The sequence below is a fragment of the Ranitomeya variabilis genome, chromosome 6 (genome assembly GCF_051348905.1).
Source record: "Ranitomeya variabilis isolate aRanVar5 chromosome 6, aRanVar5.hap1, whole genome shotgun sequence".
Lineage (NCBI taxonomy): Eukaryota > Metazoa > Chordata > Amphibia > Anura > Dendrobatidae > Ranitomeya > Ranitomeya variabilis.
The window spans coordinates 559,376,862-559,396,952 of NC_135237.1; the positions used below are offsets into that span (position 1 = coordinate 559,376,862).

General features: G+C 48.2%; 1 protein-coding gene across 3 annotated transcripts in view; it reads left to right on the top strand.

Moving 5' to 3' along the window:
* SLC45A4 (solute carrier family 45 member 4) overlaps nt 1-15,960 on the top strand; it is a 114,178-nt gene extending 98,218 nt beyond the window's left edge. For all 3 annotated transcript variants that reach the window (XM_077271316.1, XM_077271314.1, XM_077271315.1), the window contains exons 4-8: nt 2,908-3,087; nt 4,019-5,082; nt 7,141-7,240; nt 12,528-12,739; nt 12,898-15,960. In XM_077271316.1, coding sequence (XP_077127431.1) covers nt 2,908-3,087; nt 4,019-5,082; nt 7,141-7,240; nt 12,528-12,739; nt 12,898-13,266 — 1,925 coding nt within the window. In that variant the 3' untranslated portion in view covers nt 13,267-15,960. The remainder of the gene's footprint in view (nt 1-2,907; nt 3,088-4,018; nt 5,083-7,140; nt 7,241-12,527; nt 12,740-12,897) is intronic.
* The last annotated feature ends 4,131 nt before the right edge of the window (nt 15,961-20,091 follow it).

Below are 20,091 nucleotides of genomic sequence, written 5' to 3' on the forward strand. Positions count from 1 at the left end.
AGTGGTGGCTGCAGACAGGATCTTACCATGTATCTCTGTATACAGGGAGCTCCCCCTAGTGGTGGCTGCAGACAGGATCTTATCATGTATCTCTGTATACAGGGAGCTCCCCCCTAGTGGTGGCTGCAGACAGGATCTTATCATGTATCTCTGTATACAGGGAGCTCCCCCTAGTGGTGGCTGCAGACAGGATCTTACCATGTATCTCTGTATACAGGGAGCTCCCCCCTAGTGGTGGCTGCAGACAGGATCTTATCATGTATCTCTGTATACAGGGAGCTCCCCCTAGTGGTGGCTGCAGACAGGATCTTACCATGTATCTCTGTATACAGGGAGCTCCCCCCTAGTGGTGGCTGCAGACAGGATCTTATCATGTATCTCTGTATACAGGGAGCTCCCCCTAGTGGTGACTGCAGACAGGATCGTATCATGTATCTCTGTATACAGGGAGCTCCCCCAGTGGTGGCTGCAGACAGGATCTTATCATGTATCTCTGTATACAGGGAGCTCCCCCTAGTGGTGGCTGCAGACAGGATCTTATGTATCTCTGTATACAGGGAGCTCCCCCTAGTGGTGACTGCAGATAGGATCTTATCATGTATCTCTGTATACAGGGAGCTCCCCCTAGTGGTGGCTGCAGACAGAATCTTATGTAGCTCTGTATACAGGGAGCTCCCCCTAGTGGTGACTGCAGACAGGATCTTATCATGTATCTCTGTATACAGGGAGCTCCCCCTAGTGGTGACTGCAGACAGGATCTTATCATGTATCTCTGTATACAGGGAGCTCCCCCTAGTGGTGACTGCACACAGGATCTTATCATGTATCTCTGTATACAGGGAGCTCCCCCTAGTGGTGGCTACAGACAGGATCTTATCATGTATCTCTGTATACAGGGAGCTCCCCCTAGTGGTGGCTGCAGACAGAATCTTATCATGTAGCTCTGTATACAGGGAGCTCCCCCTAGTGGTGACTGCACACAGGATCTTATCATGTATCTGTATACAGGGAGCTCCCCCTAGTGGTGGCTGCAGACAGAATCTTATCATGTATCTCTGTATACAGGGAGCTCCCCCTAGTGGTGACTGCACACAGGATCTTATCATGTATCTCTGTATACAGGGAGCTCCCCCTAGTGGTGGCTACAGACAGGATCTTATCATGTATCTCTGTATACAGGGAGCTCCCCCTAGTGGTGGCTACAGACAGGATCTTATCATGTATCTCTTTATACAGGGAGCTCCCCCTAGTGGTGGCTGCAGACAGGATCTTATCATGTATCTCTGTATACAGGGAACTCCCCCTAGTGGTGACTGCAGACAGGATCTTATCATGTATCTCTGTATACAGGGAGCTCCCCCTAGTGGTGGCTACAGACAGGATCTTATCATGTATCTCTGTATACAGGGAGCTCCCCCTAGTGGTGGCTGCAGACAGAATCTTATCATGTAGCTCTGTATACAGGGAGCTCCCCCTAGTGGTGACTGCAGACAGGATCTTATCATGTATCTCTGTATACAGGGAGCTCCCCCTAGTGGTGACTGCACACAGGATCTTATCATGTATCTCTGTATACAGGGAGCTCCCCCTAGTGGTGGCTACAGACAGGATCTTATCATGTATCTCTGTATACAGGGAGCTCCCCCTAGTGGTGGCTGCAGACAGAATCTTATCATGTATCTCTGTATACAGGGAACTCCCCCTAGTGGTGACTGCAGACAGGATCTTATCATGTATCTCTGTATACAGGGAGCTCCCCCTAGTGGAGGCAGCCGAATCTTATCATTGCACAATTGCCTTTGATGGTAGGGAATGTGTAGAACTGTCCTACAGCTTTGGATGTGACTGGAGTATAAGACGTGATGTGTGTACATACAGTAGTTGTTCGTGTTTGTTCTCGCAGAGTATTGTGTGACTCAGTACTAGGAGCGCAGGGAGGGAAACGCTGCCAGCACTTGGCATGAGAAACCTCTAGGAACCTGTTCACAGGGGGATGTTTCCTGTTGTGAGCCATTTTCCCTTTATTGCATATCTCACAATGCATCCTGTTTCCAGTATTATTTCATATATTATCTCCTTTCACGCTCTCTGTTCTTTTCTGAGCCCACTGTGGGAAGAAATGACTCCTTATCAGGCAATAAATAACCACATGCAGCAGACCCGTATCTCCCACCAACACAAAACACCCCCATTCTGCAAGAAAAGATTATAAATAAGTTCTGTTCAGCCTGGGCCTCCTGGTTCATGAATAGAATACTAAAACGGCAGTGAAGACTGACACAGGCAGTGACGAGACTTAGTAGTAGGTTGGATGCAATGCTGAATTATGCGCTTTCCTTTTCAGCTGGCTCCTAAAGCAGTGTCCAGTAATAGCCTCCTGTTTCCTACTTAGGAAGCTGATGATTGGCAGTGTAGTGGATCTATCCCTGATGATTGGCAGAGTAGTGGATCTATCCCTGATGATTGGCAGAGTAGTGGATCTATCACTGATGATTGGCAGAGTAGTGGATCTATCCCTGATGATTGGCAGAGTAGTGGATCTATCCCTGATGATTGGCAGAGTAGTGGATCTATCCCTGATGATTGGCAGAGTAGTGGATCTATGGCTGATGATTGGCAGAGTAGTGGATCTATGGCTGATGATTGGCAGAGTAGTGGATCTATGGCTGATGATTGGCAGAGTAGTGGATCTATCCCTGATGATTGACAGAGTAGTGGATGTATATCCGATTGGCAGAGTAGTGGATCTATGGCTGATGGTGGACACAGTAGTGGATCTTTGTCGACTCTGCAGATATTTGTGTCATGTCTGTTCATCCTGAGCCGCCTGTTTCATGTCTGGGTCACTAGTCTGTTGCATTGTGGGTATTCTGTGTGATCTGTATGACCATGTGTCGCTGTCCCCAGGTCTTGCTATCGGAGATGTCCCGGAGAATCAGACTATTGGGATTGTCCTCACAGTGCTGGGCGTCGTGGTCTTGGACTTCTGCGCCGACGCCACAGAGGGGCCGATCCGCGCTTATCTGCTGGACGTGGCGGATAACGAAGAGCAGGACATGGCGCTTAACATCCACGCCTTCTCCGCCGGTACGTGCACCACCTAATCACCCTGCTGAACCTTGAAGTTTTGCAACTTTCTGGTACACTTTTTGGATCAGTTACTCATCATTTTCAAGATCTCTGCTTGCTGTCTGTAGACGAGCCTGTGCTGATACACGACAACCAATCAGTGCTGCAGTGTAAAGCACTGGCGAAGACACTGCAATACATTGCTCAGGCTCCATTAGAGGAGGCTATGGTCATACACGGCAACCAATGTAAGCAGTGCTGCAGTGAAAAGACAGCAACAAAGTACGTAGGCTCCTGTGCTAATACACAGCGACCAATGTGAGCAAGCAGTGCTGCAGTGTAAAGCATTGGGCAAGAACACAGCAATCAGTTACTCAGACTCCAGTACATTAGCTTGAACTAATACACAGCTACCAATCCGAAAAAGCAGTGCTGCAGTGTAAAGCATTGGGCAAGAAGACAGCAATATATTGCTCAGTAGATGAGGTATTGAAAATGCACAGCAATCAATTCACACGCTGCACATCCAAGTTACCGCTGCAGCCAATCGCCGGCCTTGCATGTTGCTTGCATTTACGGCATCCACCTTTTCTAAAGGGATAATTTCCTGTTCTCCGAGGGTCCGACCACTGGGACCACCAGCAAGGAGCCCCTGCAGCCGCTCTGTGAACGGTGCAGAGGAGCACAAGCTCGGCCTCCGCTCAGTTAATTGTTTATGGGACTGACGGACGCAGCAGAGCGCCATTCTCTATGGCAGTCCCAGTAATAATGATGGGAGCGGAGGCTGTCCGTGTGCCCATCCGATCCATTCAGCCCCATTCTCGGCATTCCAAGCCCTGTTTTTGGGGATCCCTGTGACCGGCAAGTTATCCCTTCTGCTGTGGATACCGTGACTTTTTTCGGACTAACCCTCTAATTGTTGAATTGTTCCCCCTCTTTCCGTCCGCAGGCCTCGGTGGAGCGATCGGTTACATGCTCGGCGGTCTGGACTGGACTCAGACTTTCCTCGGATCTATTTTCAAGTCTCAGCAGCAAGTCCTCTTCTTCTTCGCGGCCATCATTTTTAGCGTGTCGGTCGGCCTCCACCTCTTCAGCATCGAAGAAGAACAGTACAGCCCTCAGCACGACCGGCTGGACGACGAGGCCGACACCCTGTCGAGCGTGAAGCTGAACAGCACCCTGGCGCCCATGTCCCGGCTGAACGTCATCAACGAGGACGAACCCTACTCGATGTTTCCGGACGAGGTCCAGTCCGAGAACGATCTCAATCTGGACTTCCTGGAAGTGGACATCGTGAGGAGCAAGAGCGATTCTGTCCTGCACATGCCGGACGCCACGCTGGACTACGAGTCCGAGTTCCTACACTATATCGAACCCTCCATCTTCCAGGACTGTTCCTATCCCAACACGCCACGCAGCACCAGCCAGGAACTCCTCAAATCCAAATTCAACCGCCTGTCTGCGTTCCTCAGAGAGAACGAGAGGGAAGAGGAGATGTTGCTCGATAATCACATTAACGAAGCTAAAGTTCCCAATGGCGGAGATGTCCTACAGAAGGAGAACCTGAACGGACACGCCAGGATAGGTATGAAGCAGTCCTGCACCGCCAGCTCCATGCGCCGCCGCAGGCACATGTTCTACCGCCAGCCCTCCTACACCTTCTCCTATTACGGCAAGGTAGGCTCCCACCGATACCGTTTCAGGAGGGCCAACGCCATCCTGCTGATCAAGTCGTCCCGCAGCATGAATGACATCTACGACATGCAGAAGAGACAGCGGCAAAGGCAAAGGCACCGCAACCAGAGCGGCACCACCAACTCCAGCGGCGACACCGAGAGCGAGGAAGGGGAGACCGAGACCACCGTCAGGCTGCTGTGGCTTTCCATGTTGAAGATGCCCAAGGAGTTGTTACGCCTTTGTTTGTGTCACTTACTGACCTGGTTTTCCATTATTGCGGAAGCGGTGTTCTACACGGACTTCATGGGTCAGGTCATCTTCGAAGGTGATCCTAAGGTACGTCTTCTTAAGGCCGGCAGGGTGGGCTGCATTACTAGAAAAGTAGGTGGTCTTCTGTGACTAGTGGGGTGGTAGGGGCCGCTATAACTTCTGAGGATGTGGGGAGACTGCTGTGACTACTGGAGCAAGTAGTGCGAATACTGGGACTATTGGGGAGGTAGGGGCTGCGGTGACGGTGGTGTTTGTAGGGGGCTACTGTGACTACTGGTAGGGCTAGTGGGGCTACTGTGACTAGTGAGGATGTGAGGCTGCTGTGACTACTATATACAATAGTGGGGATGTAGGGGCGCTGTTGTGGCTAGTGTAAACTTAGCGATTTGTGTAATTATGGGGCTACTGGACCACTGACTTCTGGGGATGCACTGAGGCGGTGGTGAAGGCTGGAGAAAGTATTGGGGATATAGTGGTCTTGCTGTAGCTATTAGAGAAGTATTGGAGTTGCTGTGACTGCTGAGGTAAGAGGGTGAAAAGTGAATGAGGTGGTGACTATTGGGGTAGTAAGAGACCTGCTGTTACTATTGGGGAAGTAATAATAAGAGAACTGCTGTGACTACTGGGATGGCATGAGACCTGCTGTGACTACTGGGGTAGTATGAGACCTGCTGTGACTACTGGGGTAATATCAGACCTGCTGTGACTACTGGGGGTAGTATTGGACCTGCTGTGACTACTGGGGTAATATCAGATCTGCTGTGACTACTGGGGTAATATCAGACCTGCTGTGACTACTGGGGGTAGTATGAGACCTGCTGTGACTACTGGGGTAGTATGAGACCTGCTGTGACTACTGGGGGTAGTATGAGACCTGCTGTGACTACTGGGGGTAGTATTGGGCCTGCTGTGACTACTGGGGGTAGTATGAGACCTGCTGTGACTACTGGGGGTAGTATGAGACCTGCTGTGACTACTGGGGGTAGTATGAGACCTGCTGTGACTACTGGGGGTAGTATGAGACCTGCTGTGACTACTGGGGGTAGTATGAGACCTGCTGTGACTACTGGGGTAATATCAGACCTGCTGTGACTACTGGGGTAGTATGAGACCTGCTGTGACTACTAGGGTAGTATGAGACCTGCTGTGACTACTGGGGTAGTATGAGACCTGCTGTGACTACTGGGGTAGTATGAGACCTGCTGTGACTACTGGGGTAGTATGAGACCTGCTGTGACTACTGGGGTAGTATGAGACCTGCTGTGACTACTGGGGGTAGTATGAGACCTGCTGTGACTACTGGGGGTAGTATGAGACCTGCTGTGACTACTGGGGGTAGTATGAGACCTGCTGTGACTACTGGGGGTAGTATGAGACCTGCTGTGACTACTGGGGGTAGTATGAGACCTGCTGTGACTACTGGGGGTAGTATGAGACCTGCTGTGACTACTGGGGTAGTATGAGACCTGCTGTGACTACTGGGGTAGTATGAGACCTGCTGTGACTACTGGGGGTAGTAAGAGACCTACTGTGACTACTGGGGTAATATCAGACCTGCTGTGACTACTGGGGGTAGTATGAGACCTGCTGTGACTACTGGGTGTAGTATGAGACCTGCTGTGACTACTGGGGGTAGTATGAGACCTGCTGTGACTACTGGGGGTAGTATGAGACCTGCTGTGACTACGGGGGGTAGTATGAGACCTGCTGTGACTACTGGGGGTAGTATGAGACCTGCTGTGACTACTGGGGGTAGTAAGAGACCTGCTGTGACTACTGGGGGTAATATCACACCTGCTGTGACTACTGGGGGTAGTATGAGACCTGCTGTGACTACTGGGGGTAGTAAGAGACCTGCTGTGACTACTGGGGTAATATCAGACCTGCTGTGACTACTGGGGGTAGTATGAGACCTGCTGTGACTACTGGGGGTAGTATGAGACCTGCTGTGACTACTGGGGGTAGTAAGAGACCTGCTGTGACTACTGGGGGTAATATCACACCTGCTGTGACTACTGGGGGTAGTATGAGACCTGCTGTGACTACTGGGTACTGCCACAGCTATGTTCAGCCTTTGCCCCCGCTGCTAGTAGAGAAGTCCTGTAACCTCTTGCTCTCTTTCAGGGACTCGCGAATTCTACAGAACTCCATCAGTACAACGCCGGGGTGCAGATGGGCTGCTGGGGCCTGGTCATCTACGCTGCCACTGCCGCCGTCTGCTCAGGTGAGGCTTTCTCTGGTATATGGGGGTCTTCTGTCTGGATGTACCCATGGTGTAGCGGCCCCTGACTGCGGGGTCAGTAATTAAGCCTTGTATCATGCCGGCGAGGGATAAGCTGCAGCAGATGTTGCTGCTTTCGTCCTCCGCTCGTTGGCAGATGAATAGGGTTTATGAGGAGCCGCCGGTGACTGCACGTGGACGTCCATGTGTTACCGGGGCCGAGCTGGAAGGACGACCCTCATCATCACCGATGTGTCACTGATTTGTAACCTTTTCTATAAATTGTCCCCTCCAAGCCTCCATACCTGCACACAGGGGACACACGTTCTTCTTCTCGACCTTTTATCCTAAAGATGCAGGATTTCTTCTGCTGTCCTCTCATGCTTCTTACTATAGGAGAGACCAAGAACAAGTCTGTGCAGCACAAAGAGGCAGGATATTGTACAGCAGGCAGGACTTCTTGTGGCTCCCCAGGGCCTGAAGCTGCATGGCCTCATATGGTGGTCACCCATATAAGAAAACAGGTGACCTCCGCCAGGGTCCAGGTGGGGGACGGGCCTCTGTCTCATCAGTCCACTTCATATAGAATAGTCTTTGGCTACGGTCGTATGCCATGGTCAGGCTGTTTCAAGGGGCACAAATGACGGAGGAACCTGTGCACAGACCCCCTTTCACCAGCATATCTGATAACAAAATAATTGATAGCACCTTCCTTCATGAATTTGGGAAATGAAGAGGTAAAGTATTACTACCAGAGCAATGACCGCTTAAAGGGAACATTCCTGGTGGCTCAGAGCAGTGCAAGGGTTAATCGTAACATTCCTGATAGTCTAGGGCAGTCAGTTGGCTAAGAGTTAATAATTTCTGGTGGAATTGAAAGAGAACATTCCTGGTGGTCTAGGGCAGTGAAAAGTTAAAGGGAGCATCCCTGGTGGTCTAGAGCAGTGAAAAGTTAAAGGGAACATTCCTGGTGGTCTAGGGCAGCGAAAAGTTAAAGGGAGCATCCCTGGTGGTCTAGGGCAGCGAAAAGTTAAAGGGAACATTCCTGGTGGTCTAGAGCAGTGAAAAGTTAAAGAGAGCATTCCTGGTGGTCTAGAGCAGTGAAAAGGTAAAGGGAACATTCCTGGTGGTCTAGAGCAGTGAAAAGGTAAAGAGAACATTCCTGGTGGTCGAGGGCAGTGAAAAGTTAAAGGGAACATTCCTGGTGGTCTAGAGCAGTGAAAAGGTAAAGAGAACATTCCTGGTGGTCGAGGGCAGTGAAAAGTTAAAGGGAACATTCCTGGTGGTCTAGGGCAGTGAAAAGTTAAAGGGAGCATCCCTGGTGGTCTAGAGCAGTGAAAAGTTAAAGGGAACATTCCTGGTGGTCTAGAGCAGTGAAAAGTTAAAGGGAACATTCCTGGTGGTCTAGGGCAGTGAAAAGTTAAAGGGAGCATCCCTGGTGGTCTAGAGCAGTGAAAAGTTAAAGGGAGCATTCCTGGTGGTCTAGAGCAGTGAAAAGTTAAAGGGAACATTCCTGGTGGTCTAGGGCAGTGAAAAGTTAAAGGTAACATTCCTGGTGGTCTAGAGCAGTGAAAAGTTAAAGGGAACATTCCTGGTGGTCTAGGGCAGTGAAAAGTTAAAGGGAACGTTCCTGGTGGTCTAGGGCAGTGAAAAGTTAAAGGGAGCATTCCTGGTGGTCTAGGGCAGTGAAAAGTTAAAGGGAACATTCCTGGTGGTCTAGAGCAGTGAAAAGTTAAAGGGAACATTCCTGATGGTCTAGAGCAGTGAAAAGTTAAAGGGAGCATCCCTGGTGGTCTAGAGCAGTGAAAAGTTAAAGGGAGCATCCCTGGTGGTCTAGAGCAGTGAAAAGTTAAAGGGAGCATCCCTGGTGGTCTAGGGCAGCGAAAAGTTAAAGGGAACGTTCCTGGTGGTCTAGAGCAGTGAAAAGTTAAAGGGAACATTCCTGGTGGTCTAGGGCAGCGAAAAGTTAAAGGGAGCATCCCTGGTGGTCTAGGGCAGCGAAAAGTTAAAGGGAACATTCCTGGTGGTCTAGAGCAGTGAAAAGTTAAAGAGAGCATTCCTGGTGGTCTAGAGCAGTGAAAAGGTAAAGGGAACATTCCTGGTGGTCTAGAGCAGTGAAAAGGTAAAGAGAACATTCCTGGTGGTCGAGGGCAGTGAAAAGTTAAAGGGAACATTCCTGGTGGTCTAGGGCAGTGAAAAGTTAAAGGGAGCATCCCTGGTGGTCTAGAGCAGTGAAAAGTTAAAGAGAGCATTCCTGGTGGTCTAGGGCAGTGAAAAGTTAAAGGTAACATTCCTGGTGGTCTAGAACAGTGAAAAGTTAAAGAGAGCATTCCTGGTGGTCTAGAGCAGTGAAAAGTTAAAGGGAACATTCCTGGTGGTCTAGGGCAGTGAAAAGTTAAAGGTAACATTCCTGGTGGTCTAGAGCAGTGAAAAGTTAAAGGGAACATTCCTGGTGGTCTAGGGCAGTGAAAAGTTAAAGGGAACGTTCCTGGTGGTCTAGGGCAGTGAAAAGTTAAAGGGAGCATTCCTGGTGGTCTAGGGCAGTGAAAAGTTAAAGGGAACATTCCTGGTGGTCTAGAGCAGTGAAAAGTTAAAGGGAACATTCCTGATGGTCTAGAGCAGTGAAAAGTTAAAGGGAGCATTCCTGGTAAACTAGGGCAGTGAAAAGTTAAAGGTAACATTCCTGGTGGTCTAGAGCAGTGAAAAGTTAAAGGGAGCATTCCTGGTGGTCTAGAGCAGTGAAAAGTTAAAGGGAACGTTCCTGGTGGTCTAGGGCAGTGAAAAGTTAAAGGGAGCATTCCTGGTGGTCTAGGGCAGTGAAAAGTTAAAGGGAACATTCCTGGTGGTCTAGAGCAGTGAAAAGTTAAAGGGAACATTCCTGGTGGTCTAGAGCAGTGAAAAGTTAAAGGGAGCATTCCTGGTGGTCTAGAGCAGTGAAAAGTTAAAGGGGACGTTCCTGGTGGTCTAGGGCAGTGAAAAGTTAAAGGGAGCATTCCTGGTGGTCTAGAGCAGTGAAAAGGTAAAGGGAGCATTCCTGGTGGTCTAGAGCAGTGAAAAGGTAAAGGGAACATTCCTGGTGGTCTAGGGCAGTGAAAAGTTAAAGGGAACATTCCTGGTGGTCTAGAGCAGTTAAAAGGAACATTCCTGGTGATCTAGAGCAGTGCAAGGATTAATGGTAACATTCCTGATAGTCTAGGGCAGTCAGTTGGCTAATAGTTAATAATTTCTGGTGGAATTGAAAGGGAACATTCCTGGTGGTCTAGAGCAGTGAAAAGTTAAAGGGAACATTCCTGGTGGTCTAGAGCAGTGAAAAGTTAAAGGGAACATTCCTGGTGAACTAGAGCAGTGAAAAGTTAAAGGGAACATTCCTGGTGGTCTAGAGCAGTGAAAAGTTAAAGGGAACATTCCTGGTGGTCTAAGGCATTGGTTGGGCTAAAAGTGACATTTTTGGTTACCTACATCAGTGAAAGGATTAATGGTGACATTCCTGGTGGTCTAGAGCAGTGAAAAGTTAAAGGTAACATTCCTGGTGGTCTAGAGCAGTGAAAAGTTAAAGGGAGCATTCCTGGTGGTCTAGAGCAGTGAAAAGTTAAAGGGAATGTTCCTGGTGGTCTAGGGCAGTGAAAAGTTAAAGGGAACATTCCTGGTGGTCTAGAGCAGTGAAAAGTTAAAGGGAACATTCCTGGTGGTCTAGAGCAGTGAAAAGTTAAAGGGAGCATTCCTGGTGGTCTAGAGCAGTGAAAAGTTAAAGGGGACGTTCCTGGTGGTCTAGGGCAGTGAAAAGTTAAAGGGAGCATTCCTGGTGGTCTAGAGCAGTGAAAAGGTAAAGGGAACATTCCTGGCGGTCTAGGGCAGTGAAAAGTTAAAGGGAACATTCCTGGCGGTCTAGGGCAGTGAAAAGTTAAAGGGAACATTCCTGGTGATCTAGAGCAGTGCAAGGATTAATGGTAACATTCCTGATAGTCTAGGGCAGTCAGTTGGCTAATAGTTAATAATTTCTGGTGGAATTGAAAGGGAACATTCCTGGTGGTCTAGAGCAGTGAAAAGTTAAAGGGAACATTCCTGGTGGTCTAGGGCAGTGAAAAGTTAAAGGGAACATTCCTGATGGTCTAGGGCAGTAAAAGGTTAAAGGGAACAATCCTGGTGAACTAGAGCAGTGAAAAGTTAAAGGGAACATCCCTGGTGGTCTAGAGCAGTGAAAAGTTAAAGGGAACATCCCTGGTGGTCTAGAGCAGTGAAAAGTTAAAGGGAACATCCCTGGTGGTCTAGAGCAGTGAAAAGTTAAAGGGAACATTCCTGATGGTCTAAGGCATTGGTTGGGCTAAAAGTGACATTTTTGGTTACCTACATCAGTGAAAGGATTAATGGTGACATTCCTGGCGGTCTAGAGCTGGGCTAACAGTTACATTCCTTGTGGCTTACAGCAGCGAAAGGGTTAATTGTAGCATTCCTGGTGGTTTAGAACAGTTAAGGGTAGCATTACTGGTGGTCTGGAGCAGTCAAAAGTAACATTCCCGATTGTCTAGGGCAGTTGACAGTGATATTTATGGTGGTCTAGAGCAGTTAAAGGTAACATTCCTGGTGGTCTAGAGCAGATCAAGGTTACTTTCCTGGTGGTCTAAGTCATGGGTTGGGCTAATGGTTACATGCCAGGTGGCTTACAACAATGAAAGGGTTAATTGTAACATTCCTGGTGGTCTAGAGCAGTTAAAGGTGACATTCCTGGTGGTCTATAGCAGAGAGGAAGAGAAAGGGAACAGTCCTGGTGAAGTAGGTCAGTAAAAGGTAAAATCCCTGTTGTTGTATAAAGTACACTCCTGGTGGTCTAGGGCAGTATATTGGTTAATGGTAAATTCCTCGATGGTTTAGGACAGTGAACTGGTGAAAGGGGTTTTCCACTCTTGCGCTTGCTCTACTTACTCCCGGCCACTCCAGTACCACCTCCCTGAAGCTGCCCCCAGTCTTTCTTGATATGGCTGCAGCGATGTTATGACCACAGCAAGTGACCGCTGCAGCCAATCACTGGGTCCATCAGTGTTGTGTCCTCTGACTTTACACCGAGTCCGGTGATTAGTTGCAATAGTCGCGTGACGTAGTCGGGACATCACCTCTGGAGCATCGTCACCGGAGATGCAGGCGGTGAGTAAGGTTCCTGCCCACTGAGGCCATACCGGGCCCCACCGCTTCCATGCCGCGTCCGGGCCCCGTCCCCCTTAGGGCCACAGTGCAGCTGGACTGGCTCTGCGTCCGTCCCTGGGACAATGGATCATCTCTCGGTTTTTCCTTGCAGCTTTGCTTCAGAAGTATCTGGACAATTACGACCTGAGCATCAAAATCATCTACATCCTGGGGACGCTGGGCTTCTCCATCGGCACCGCCGTCATGTTCATCTTCCCCAACGTCTACGTGTCCATGGTAATGATCAGCACCATGGGGATCGTCTCCATGAGCATCTCCTACTGTCCCTACGCCCTGCTCGGACAATACCACGAGATGAAAGAGGTGAGAGAAGGCCGCGTTAGTAAAACATGGCAGCCTTTTCCCCAAAACAGCGCCACACCTGCCGTCAGGCCGTGCCTAGTATTGCAGCTCGACCCCATTCATTTTGCTGTGTCTGATGGAACTTTTTCTAATTCTTTTTCTTCCTTTTCCCCATACAGTACATACACCACAGTCCCGGGAACTCCAAGAGAGGCTTTGGGATAGACTGCGCCATCTTATCGTGCCAGGTTTACATCTCGCAGATCTTGGTGGCCTCCGCCCTCGGCGCCGTGGTGGATTTTGTGAGCACTGTCCGAGTCATACCTCTGGTGGCGTCCATAGGCTCCTTCCTGGGATTTCTCACCGCTGCGTTCTTAGTCATATACCCCGAAGTCCCAGACGAGAATAAGGAGGAAGCGAAACGTCAGGTCGCGCCAGACGCCGCCATCACTAACGGAGGGAGTACCGAGAAGCCTCTGGTGTTGAAACTCTCCCCTAAAGGGCAGGCAGCGATTCCTCCGGAAGTAGAAATTGAATCTGCCGTTTAGAGGAAAAAAAAAAATCACGACACATTCCAGACTGTACAGACCCGACGTAGCGGCAAACTCGCGGGCAGACGTTTAGGCTGCGCTCAACCCACGACCCGTAGCTTCGCGGAGGGACGTCTAGGCTGCGCTCAACCCACGACCCGAAGCTTCGCGGGCGGATGTCTAGGCTGCGCTCAACCCACGACCCGAAGCTACGCGGGCAGGCGTCTAGGCTGCGCTCAACCCACGACCCGAAGCTTAGCGGGCGGACATCTAGGCTGAGCTCAACCCACGACCCGAAGCTTCGCGGGCAGGCGTCTAGGCTGCGCTCAACCCACTACCCGAAGCTTAGCGGGCGGACGTCTAGGCTGAGCTCAACCCACGACCCGAAGCTTCGCAGGCGGATGTCTAGGCTGCGCTGAACCCACGACCCGAAGCTTCGCTGACGGTCGTCTAGGCTGCGCTCAACCCACGACCCGAAAGCTTCGCGGGCAGACGTCTAGGCTGTGCTCAAGCCACGACCCGAAGTTTTGCGGGCTGACGTCTAGGTTACGCTCAACCCACGACCCGAAGCTTCGCGGGCGGACGTCTAGGCTGCGCTCAACCCACAACCCGAAGCTTCGCGGACGGTCGTCTAGGCTGCGCTCAACCCACGACCCGAAGCTTCGCGGGCGGTCTAGGCTGCGCTCAACCCACGACCCGAAGCTTCGCGGGCGGACGTCTAGGCTGCGCTCAACCCACGACCCGAAGCTTCGCGGGCGGTCTAGGCTGCGCTCAACCCACGACCCGAAGCTTCGTGGGCGGACGTCTAGGCTGCGCTCAACCCATGATCCGAAGCTTTGCGGGCGGACGTCTAGGCTGCGCTCAACCCACGACCCGAAGCTTCGCGGGCGGACGTCTAGGCTGCGCTCAACCGACGACCCGAAGCTTCGCGGGCGGATGTCTAGTCTGCGCTCAACCCACGACCCCAAGCTTCACGTGTGCTGCAAGTGTGCTTATGTGAAAAAGAAGCGAAGTCCAACGTCACTTCCAAATCGAAACGGCAAAATTTAGATATAAATTTTTGATGAAAAAGTCAGATTTTTACGGATTTACTTTTTTTTTTTTTTTCCTGCATGTTCTGCGAAACACTTAGGTTTGCGGTTGTTACTGGCACTTAAATAATTACGTCTTTTACTATAGATTTTCTCTCTATGAAACCGCGCTGATACTCGAACTCACCCATTGAAGTGCATCTGTCGTCCGCACGCAAGGGCTGTCGGCAGAAGCTCGCGCCAACAATGGCCAAATATTTACACTATAAGATTAATATATATTAATATATATATATATTGCAGGAGGAATCTAGGTTGCACTTTTGTCCTTTTGTATTTATGAATCAGTAGTCCCAGGATGAACAAGTCACGGCCAGATTTAGGAAGCTTTATAGAGAAGACATGTAAATCCGTGGCTGTTGCGTACCGGCGGCAGATGCACTTTCATCTCAGAGACTCCCTTAAGAGTTACAGCCTGTACTCCGCGTTTGAACACCTGATAAGTGAAAAAAAAAAGCGTAGACTTTTTTTTTTTTTTTTGCTTTCTGAATTCTATACATTTGCGTTGGAATGTACCAGTAGTGACAATTCCGTCCGTTTGCTGGACGCGTTGAGAATGCGTTTGCGATTCAAGGTTTTTTTCCAGGCGTTCAAGATTTAAAGCAATATTACCCCTAATTCCTCGGTCCATTCATCCGTCAGGTTGGGAAATTATCGGGTATATTACGTTATATCGCTATATTGCACCAGAAAAGAAATCTGCTTTATATCCATAGCGGTTACTGTAAAGAAGGCCTTTTAAAAAAAAAAAAAAAAAAATACATAAAATTTGCACCATTTATTTTTTTTAAACTTTTTTTTTAGGTTGATTGTTTTTTTGTTTTTTTTCTTTTTTGCATCTTAAAAGTTAGTTAAGGAACTCATTCACGCTCCCATCACCACTGATGCGTTTCAGGCATCTGGGTTCCGCATAGGCCGGATTCGGACAGGGGATGAGAAAACACTGGAAGCATTTTATTAAGATTTTAATGTTTTCTTAAAGAAACAGAAAAATATAAAAAATGTGGTCAAGAAATATTCACGAAAAAATAATAATAATAAAAAAAACACGAAAATGTAAGAAACGCCCTGTGTGAACCCGGTCTTGGTGCATATTCACACTGCCGTATCGATGGTCTTTGTGCTACATTTGGGATCTTAACAAAGTCATGGCAGATCCATAAAGCTTTAGCCCCATATCTTTGTATTTGGAGCTAGAGAGAAATTCCACCCAATGCCAGTGTGCTGCACAAAAGCCAAAATGAATGCAGAGTTTTTATGTGTTTTGTATAGCACATAATTTTTGGCGTTCAGTTTTTTTGGCACATGCGTGGGAGATTTTTCGCTCCAAGCACCAATTTTTTTTATTTTTTTCCTCTTCTTCTTTGCACTTTGTGATAATCGATCATCAGTTTGAATCCTCAATAGTTGTACTGAAATGCATGGTTTATATAATATGTATATAGTAGATTACTAGCATGTGAAAAATCTTTACTTTTATTCTTCTTTTTGCCTTAACGACATTTTTTTTTTATAAAGAACGTAAACGCTGTACCGCCGCTGGTCTATCGCTGCCGGGGTGAGAACTTACCGAAACTTGAAGGAACAATAGATTGGATAGAAAAAATAATAATAATAATGAAATATATATATATATATACATATATATATATATGTATGTATATATATATATATATGTATGTATATATATATATATATATGTATATATATATATATATATATATATATATATATATATATATATATATATATATATATATATATATATATATATATTAGATCTCCATAGCTGCACAGTACACTACCGTTAATCCACGTCCGGATTTGTAATCATTCCCGGATTATTGAGTGACAGTAAATCCATAATTCTAAAATATGATATTGTCAATTTTTTTTTTACTATACCTATTAGGTTATTGCTTCTCAGTCTTCCATTTAGGTTTTTGTGAGATTCCGAATCAGGTGGTTCTGGGGATTGAATAAAAAATGTTCTGAATGCTGAGAAATGCTGGATTAAAGGAATTTTACTGTACTTAAAGAGTACCTGTCAAACGCTCTTTTTTTTTTTTTTTTTTTGTACCAGATGTAAATCGCACTGTTCTCCTGAATCCGACGATGTTTTTCTTTTCTTCCTACGTCTTTCCTTTCCTTAGATACGACCTCCTCTTCCCTGTAGGTAAATTTAGTCTTTTTTTTATCAAGTGGGTGTGTTCTTCTAAGAGACATCCCCAGAAGAGCTTATGACCACGCCCTCTTGGCTAAGCAGACTAGAGTTACATGAACCGAAGAAGAGCTTGTATCTCAGGAATGGAGAGGCTCAGGAACAAAAGAAAAACGGCGCCGGATTCAGGAGAACAGCGATATTTACACCAGATAGAAAAAAAAAATACAAACTTGTGAGTGGTCCTGATTAAGGTATATTGCTTACCAATTTGCAACTAATATAAAAACGTGTGTGACTTTACAAATATTTTGGGTAGACTCTAGTCACATCCAGAGCTGCATCCAACAATTCCTAAGCTGAGTGTATGTTGCAGTGCAAAGGATGAAAATGGAGATGGGGTCATTGTACAAGGCTAATAAGTAAAAAAAAAAAAAAATAAATATGTAAATGCAGCTCTGGTTGTGACTGGAGTATAACCCTGCGAGATAGAATGTATCTAAGCTGGTAAATGGTGTAGAAGGGAGAACCTAGGTCTTAAGGAGATGTTCCGAGCCCGCTCCCTGGCAATGCAATAAGAATCTATATGCCGAGTGTCATAATGTATTACCGTTCTATGCTGACAATCGTGTGATGCCTGAACTGAAACCCATCCCGGCAGGTTGTTGTTGTTTTTTGGCAATACTGAAATGTTTCAGAAACATTATTTCACATTACTTGAAGTTGCATAAGCCATCAGGAATGTGATCGTCCCCCGCAATGAGGGTCGATGGCCATGCATCATCCAGGAGGCGCGGGGTCACGGGAGTCTTAGCTGCGGATGACCGTGATCATAGCCCGTGGTGGAGGCCTCTTCCTACAGGGTCACCGTGAGCTCCGTTCACGTTCTCTGTCTCTCACTAGGATTTTGGTGCAGATTCGGCATCCAGTGCATGCGAATGGGGTGTCCGAACCGGCTCCCATGTTATGGGATATGTGTGCTCAGAGTTATGTCGGCATGCTGGAGATCAATACTATGCTATTTATCTTCATGGATGCCATAGAAAAAAAACCCTGACGATTATGCTGCACAAGAGACTGCCTCCCTGTGTTATGCTGCTGCCCAAGAGATGTCGCCTCCGTGCTGCTGCCCAAGAGATGTCGCCTCCGTGCTGCTGCCCAAGAGATGTCGCCTCCGTGCTGCTGCCCAAGAGATGGCGCCTCCGTACTGCTGCCCAAGAGATGGCACCTCCGTGCTGCTCTCCAAGAGATGGCGCCTCCGTACTGCTGCCCAAGAGATGGTGCCTCTGCGCTGATGCACAAGAGATGGCACCTCCGTGCTTCTGCACAAGAGATGGCACCTCCGCTCTGCTGCCCAAGAGACGGCACCTCCGTGCTGCTGCCCAAGAGATGGCGCCTCCGCAGTGCTGCCCAAGAGATGGCGCTTCCGTGCTGCTGCCCAAGAGATGGCCTCCGTGCTGCTGCCCAAGAGATGGCGCCTCCGCAGTGCTGCCCAAGAGATGGTGCCTCCGCGGTGCTGCCCAAGAGATGGCGCCTCCGTGCTGCTGCCCAAGAGATGGCGCCTCCGCAGTGCTGCCCAAGAGATGGCGCCTCCGCGGTGCTGCACAAGAGATGGGGCCTCCGTGCTGCTGCCCAAGAGATGGCGCCTCCGCAGTGCTGCCCAAAAGATGGCACCTCCGTGCTGCTGCACAAGAGATGGCGCCTCCGCGCTGCTTCCCAAGAGATGGCGCCTCCGTGCTGCTTCCCAAGAGATGGCGCCATTTCTTGTAGACAATCCTGTTTTCAGGCTGCTCCTAATATTGTACAGTGGAGGTGACATTGTGCTCATATACAGACCAGTATGTGACCGCTCATGGTCTGCTATAGAGGAGACTCCTGGTGGTGAGATATGTGGCGATCAGCAGAGGCTTTATGTTTCTAAACACTTGATTTAGAGATATTAGCTTAAATAGATTTAAAGGGGTTGTCCCGGATTAGACAAACATGGCTGCTTACTTTGGAATAGCAGCACCCCGCCCGTCTACAGGCCATGTGTGGTATTGCAGGTCAGCCCTATTTACTTCAATGAATGCAGTTTCACCTTTACTCCTTTCCAAGTGCAGAACTAGAGAAGAAGGGTTTTTGGAAATTTTGGTAGAGCATGCTGTAGATTTTAGTGCACGCCGACCACCATGGAGTCCGTATATTGTAGATTTCTAAATACCAAGTGTCTCTATGTACGGTCAGATATTGTCGCTCTCCTCCTGCAATGATACATGGTCCCCCTGATTACGGTGTGGTGTCCACATTGTAGCAGCATGTGGCTACCTTGCATTATCTTCTGACCCCCATTGGGTGCTGCACATCCCCGTAAACTCCTGCCAGTTCCAAACTACAGCGTTATCCACATTTTTTGACGACTGGAGTTGTCCTTTAAGCTTTCGCCAGTGCCTACAGTTTGGTGATGAAGTATTAATGGTTGATGCAAGGTGAAGTTGCAGTGTTATTTTTTTTATGCTGATTGTGACGTTTGACCTTTTTTTAGCCGGGTGTACCCCCGGGGGGCTTGCTTTATGCATCCCTATTATGACGTGCTTCCGTGCACACTGGCACCTTTCTGATGCTTTAATTATCCATCCACTAGTCTGACATCAATGAATACTGTAATTACCAGGCCGGTGATGATGAGAGATGGATGTTCCCCTGGTGCCGATTTGGAGACCATTTTGCCACCAGATTTGCCTCTTGGCACAAGACTCATAGGACTCTTTTTTTATATGGCAGTCTGATGCCCACAGATTTAGGGGCATCTGTTTCCGTTGGCTGTATTGGTGCTGATTATTTTGGTGCCGATATTTTTTTGGCATCTGATATGACAAGTCCTAACCACTTGTGTCAGGAGAAACCCTACATTGAAGTTTGTCCTTTGGTGATGCCGAAACTTTGTGATTCTGGTGCTAATCAATAGGTTTGATCCTTTCGATTTCTTGGTGGCCAGATATTGAAAGTCAACCATTAAACAAGCTTCTCCCTGTAGAGGTCTGTCCTCCTTCCACCAGCAGTACCGGTGCTAAGGTGCATCTCAAGGGCTTTGGCACCAGGTATGCCCCACTCCTCTAAAGTCTTGTGGTTCCCCCGAGAAGCTGTAGATCTTCATCACATTTCATTCTTCCTCCAATCTCCTGTAAGGGTCCAGTTCACCGTATGGTGCCGCGCGGCTTCTGACAGATTATAGTGTTTGGCGTCAGACATAACTCAATATATTGGCAGTATGGATTCTCGTTGGTTGACCTGTCGTTGGCCACACTACTGGTTTTGGCTTGCCAAAAGGGATGATGGAAGCGGTAGTAATAGTTGACCATTCAGCTACCCGGATTGCAGTATTTTTTAGTTTTTTTGTTTTTTTTGTTTTGCATATAACATAATATAAGAGCAATATAATATCCCTGACAGTATGACTCTCAGGGAAGAAATGGATGCTTTACGTAAGATACGTAGATGACCACTGCATGGCGCCTGGTCCCAAAGAACGGTCTCAATAGTGCCCTTATTCACTGCAATATAAAGATGGGAACATTTACTTGCCCGTTATACCTGGGTATTTGGTACACG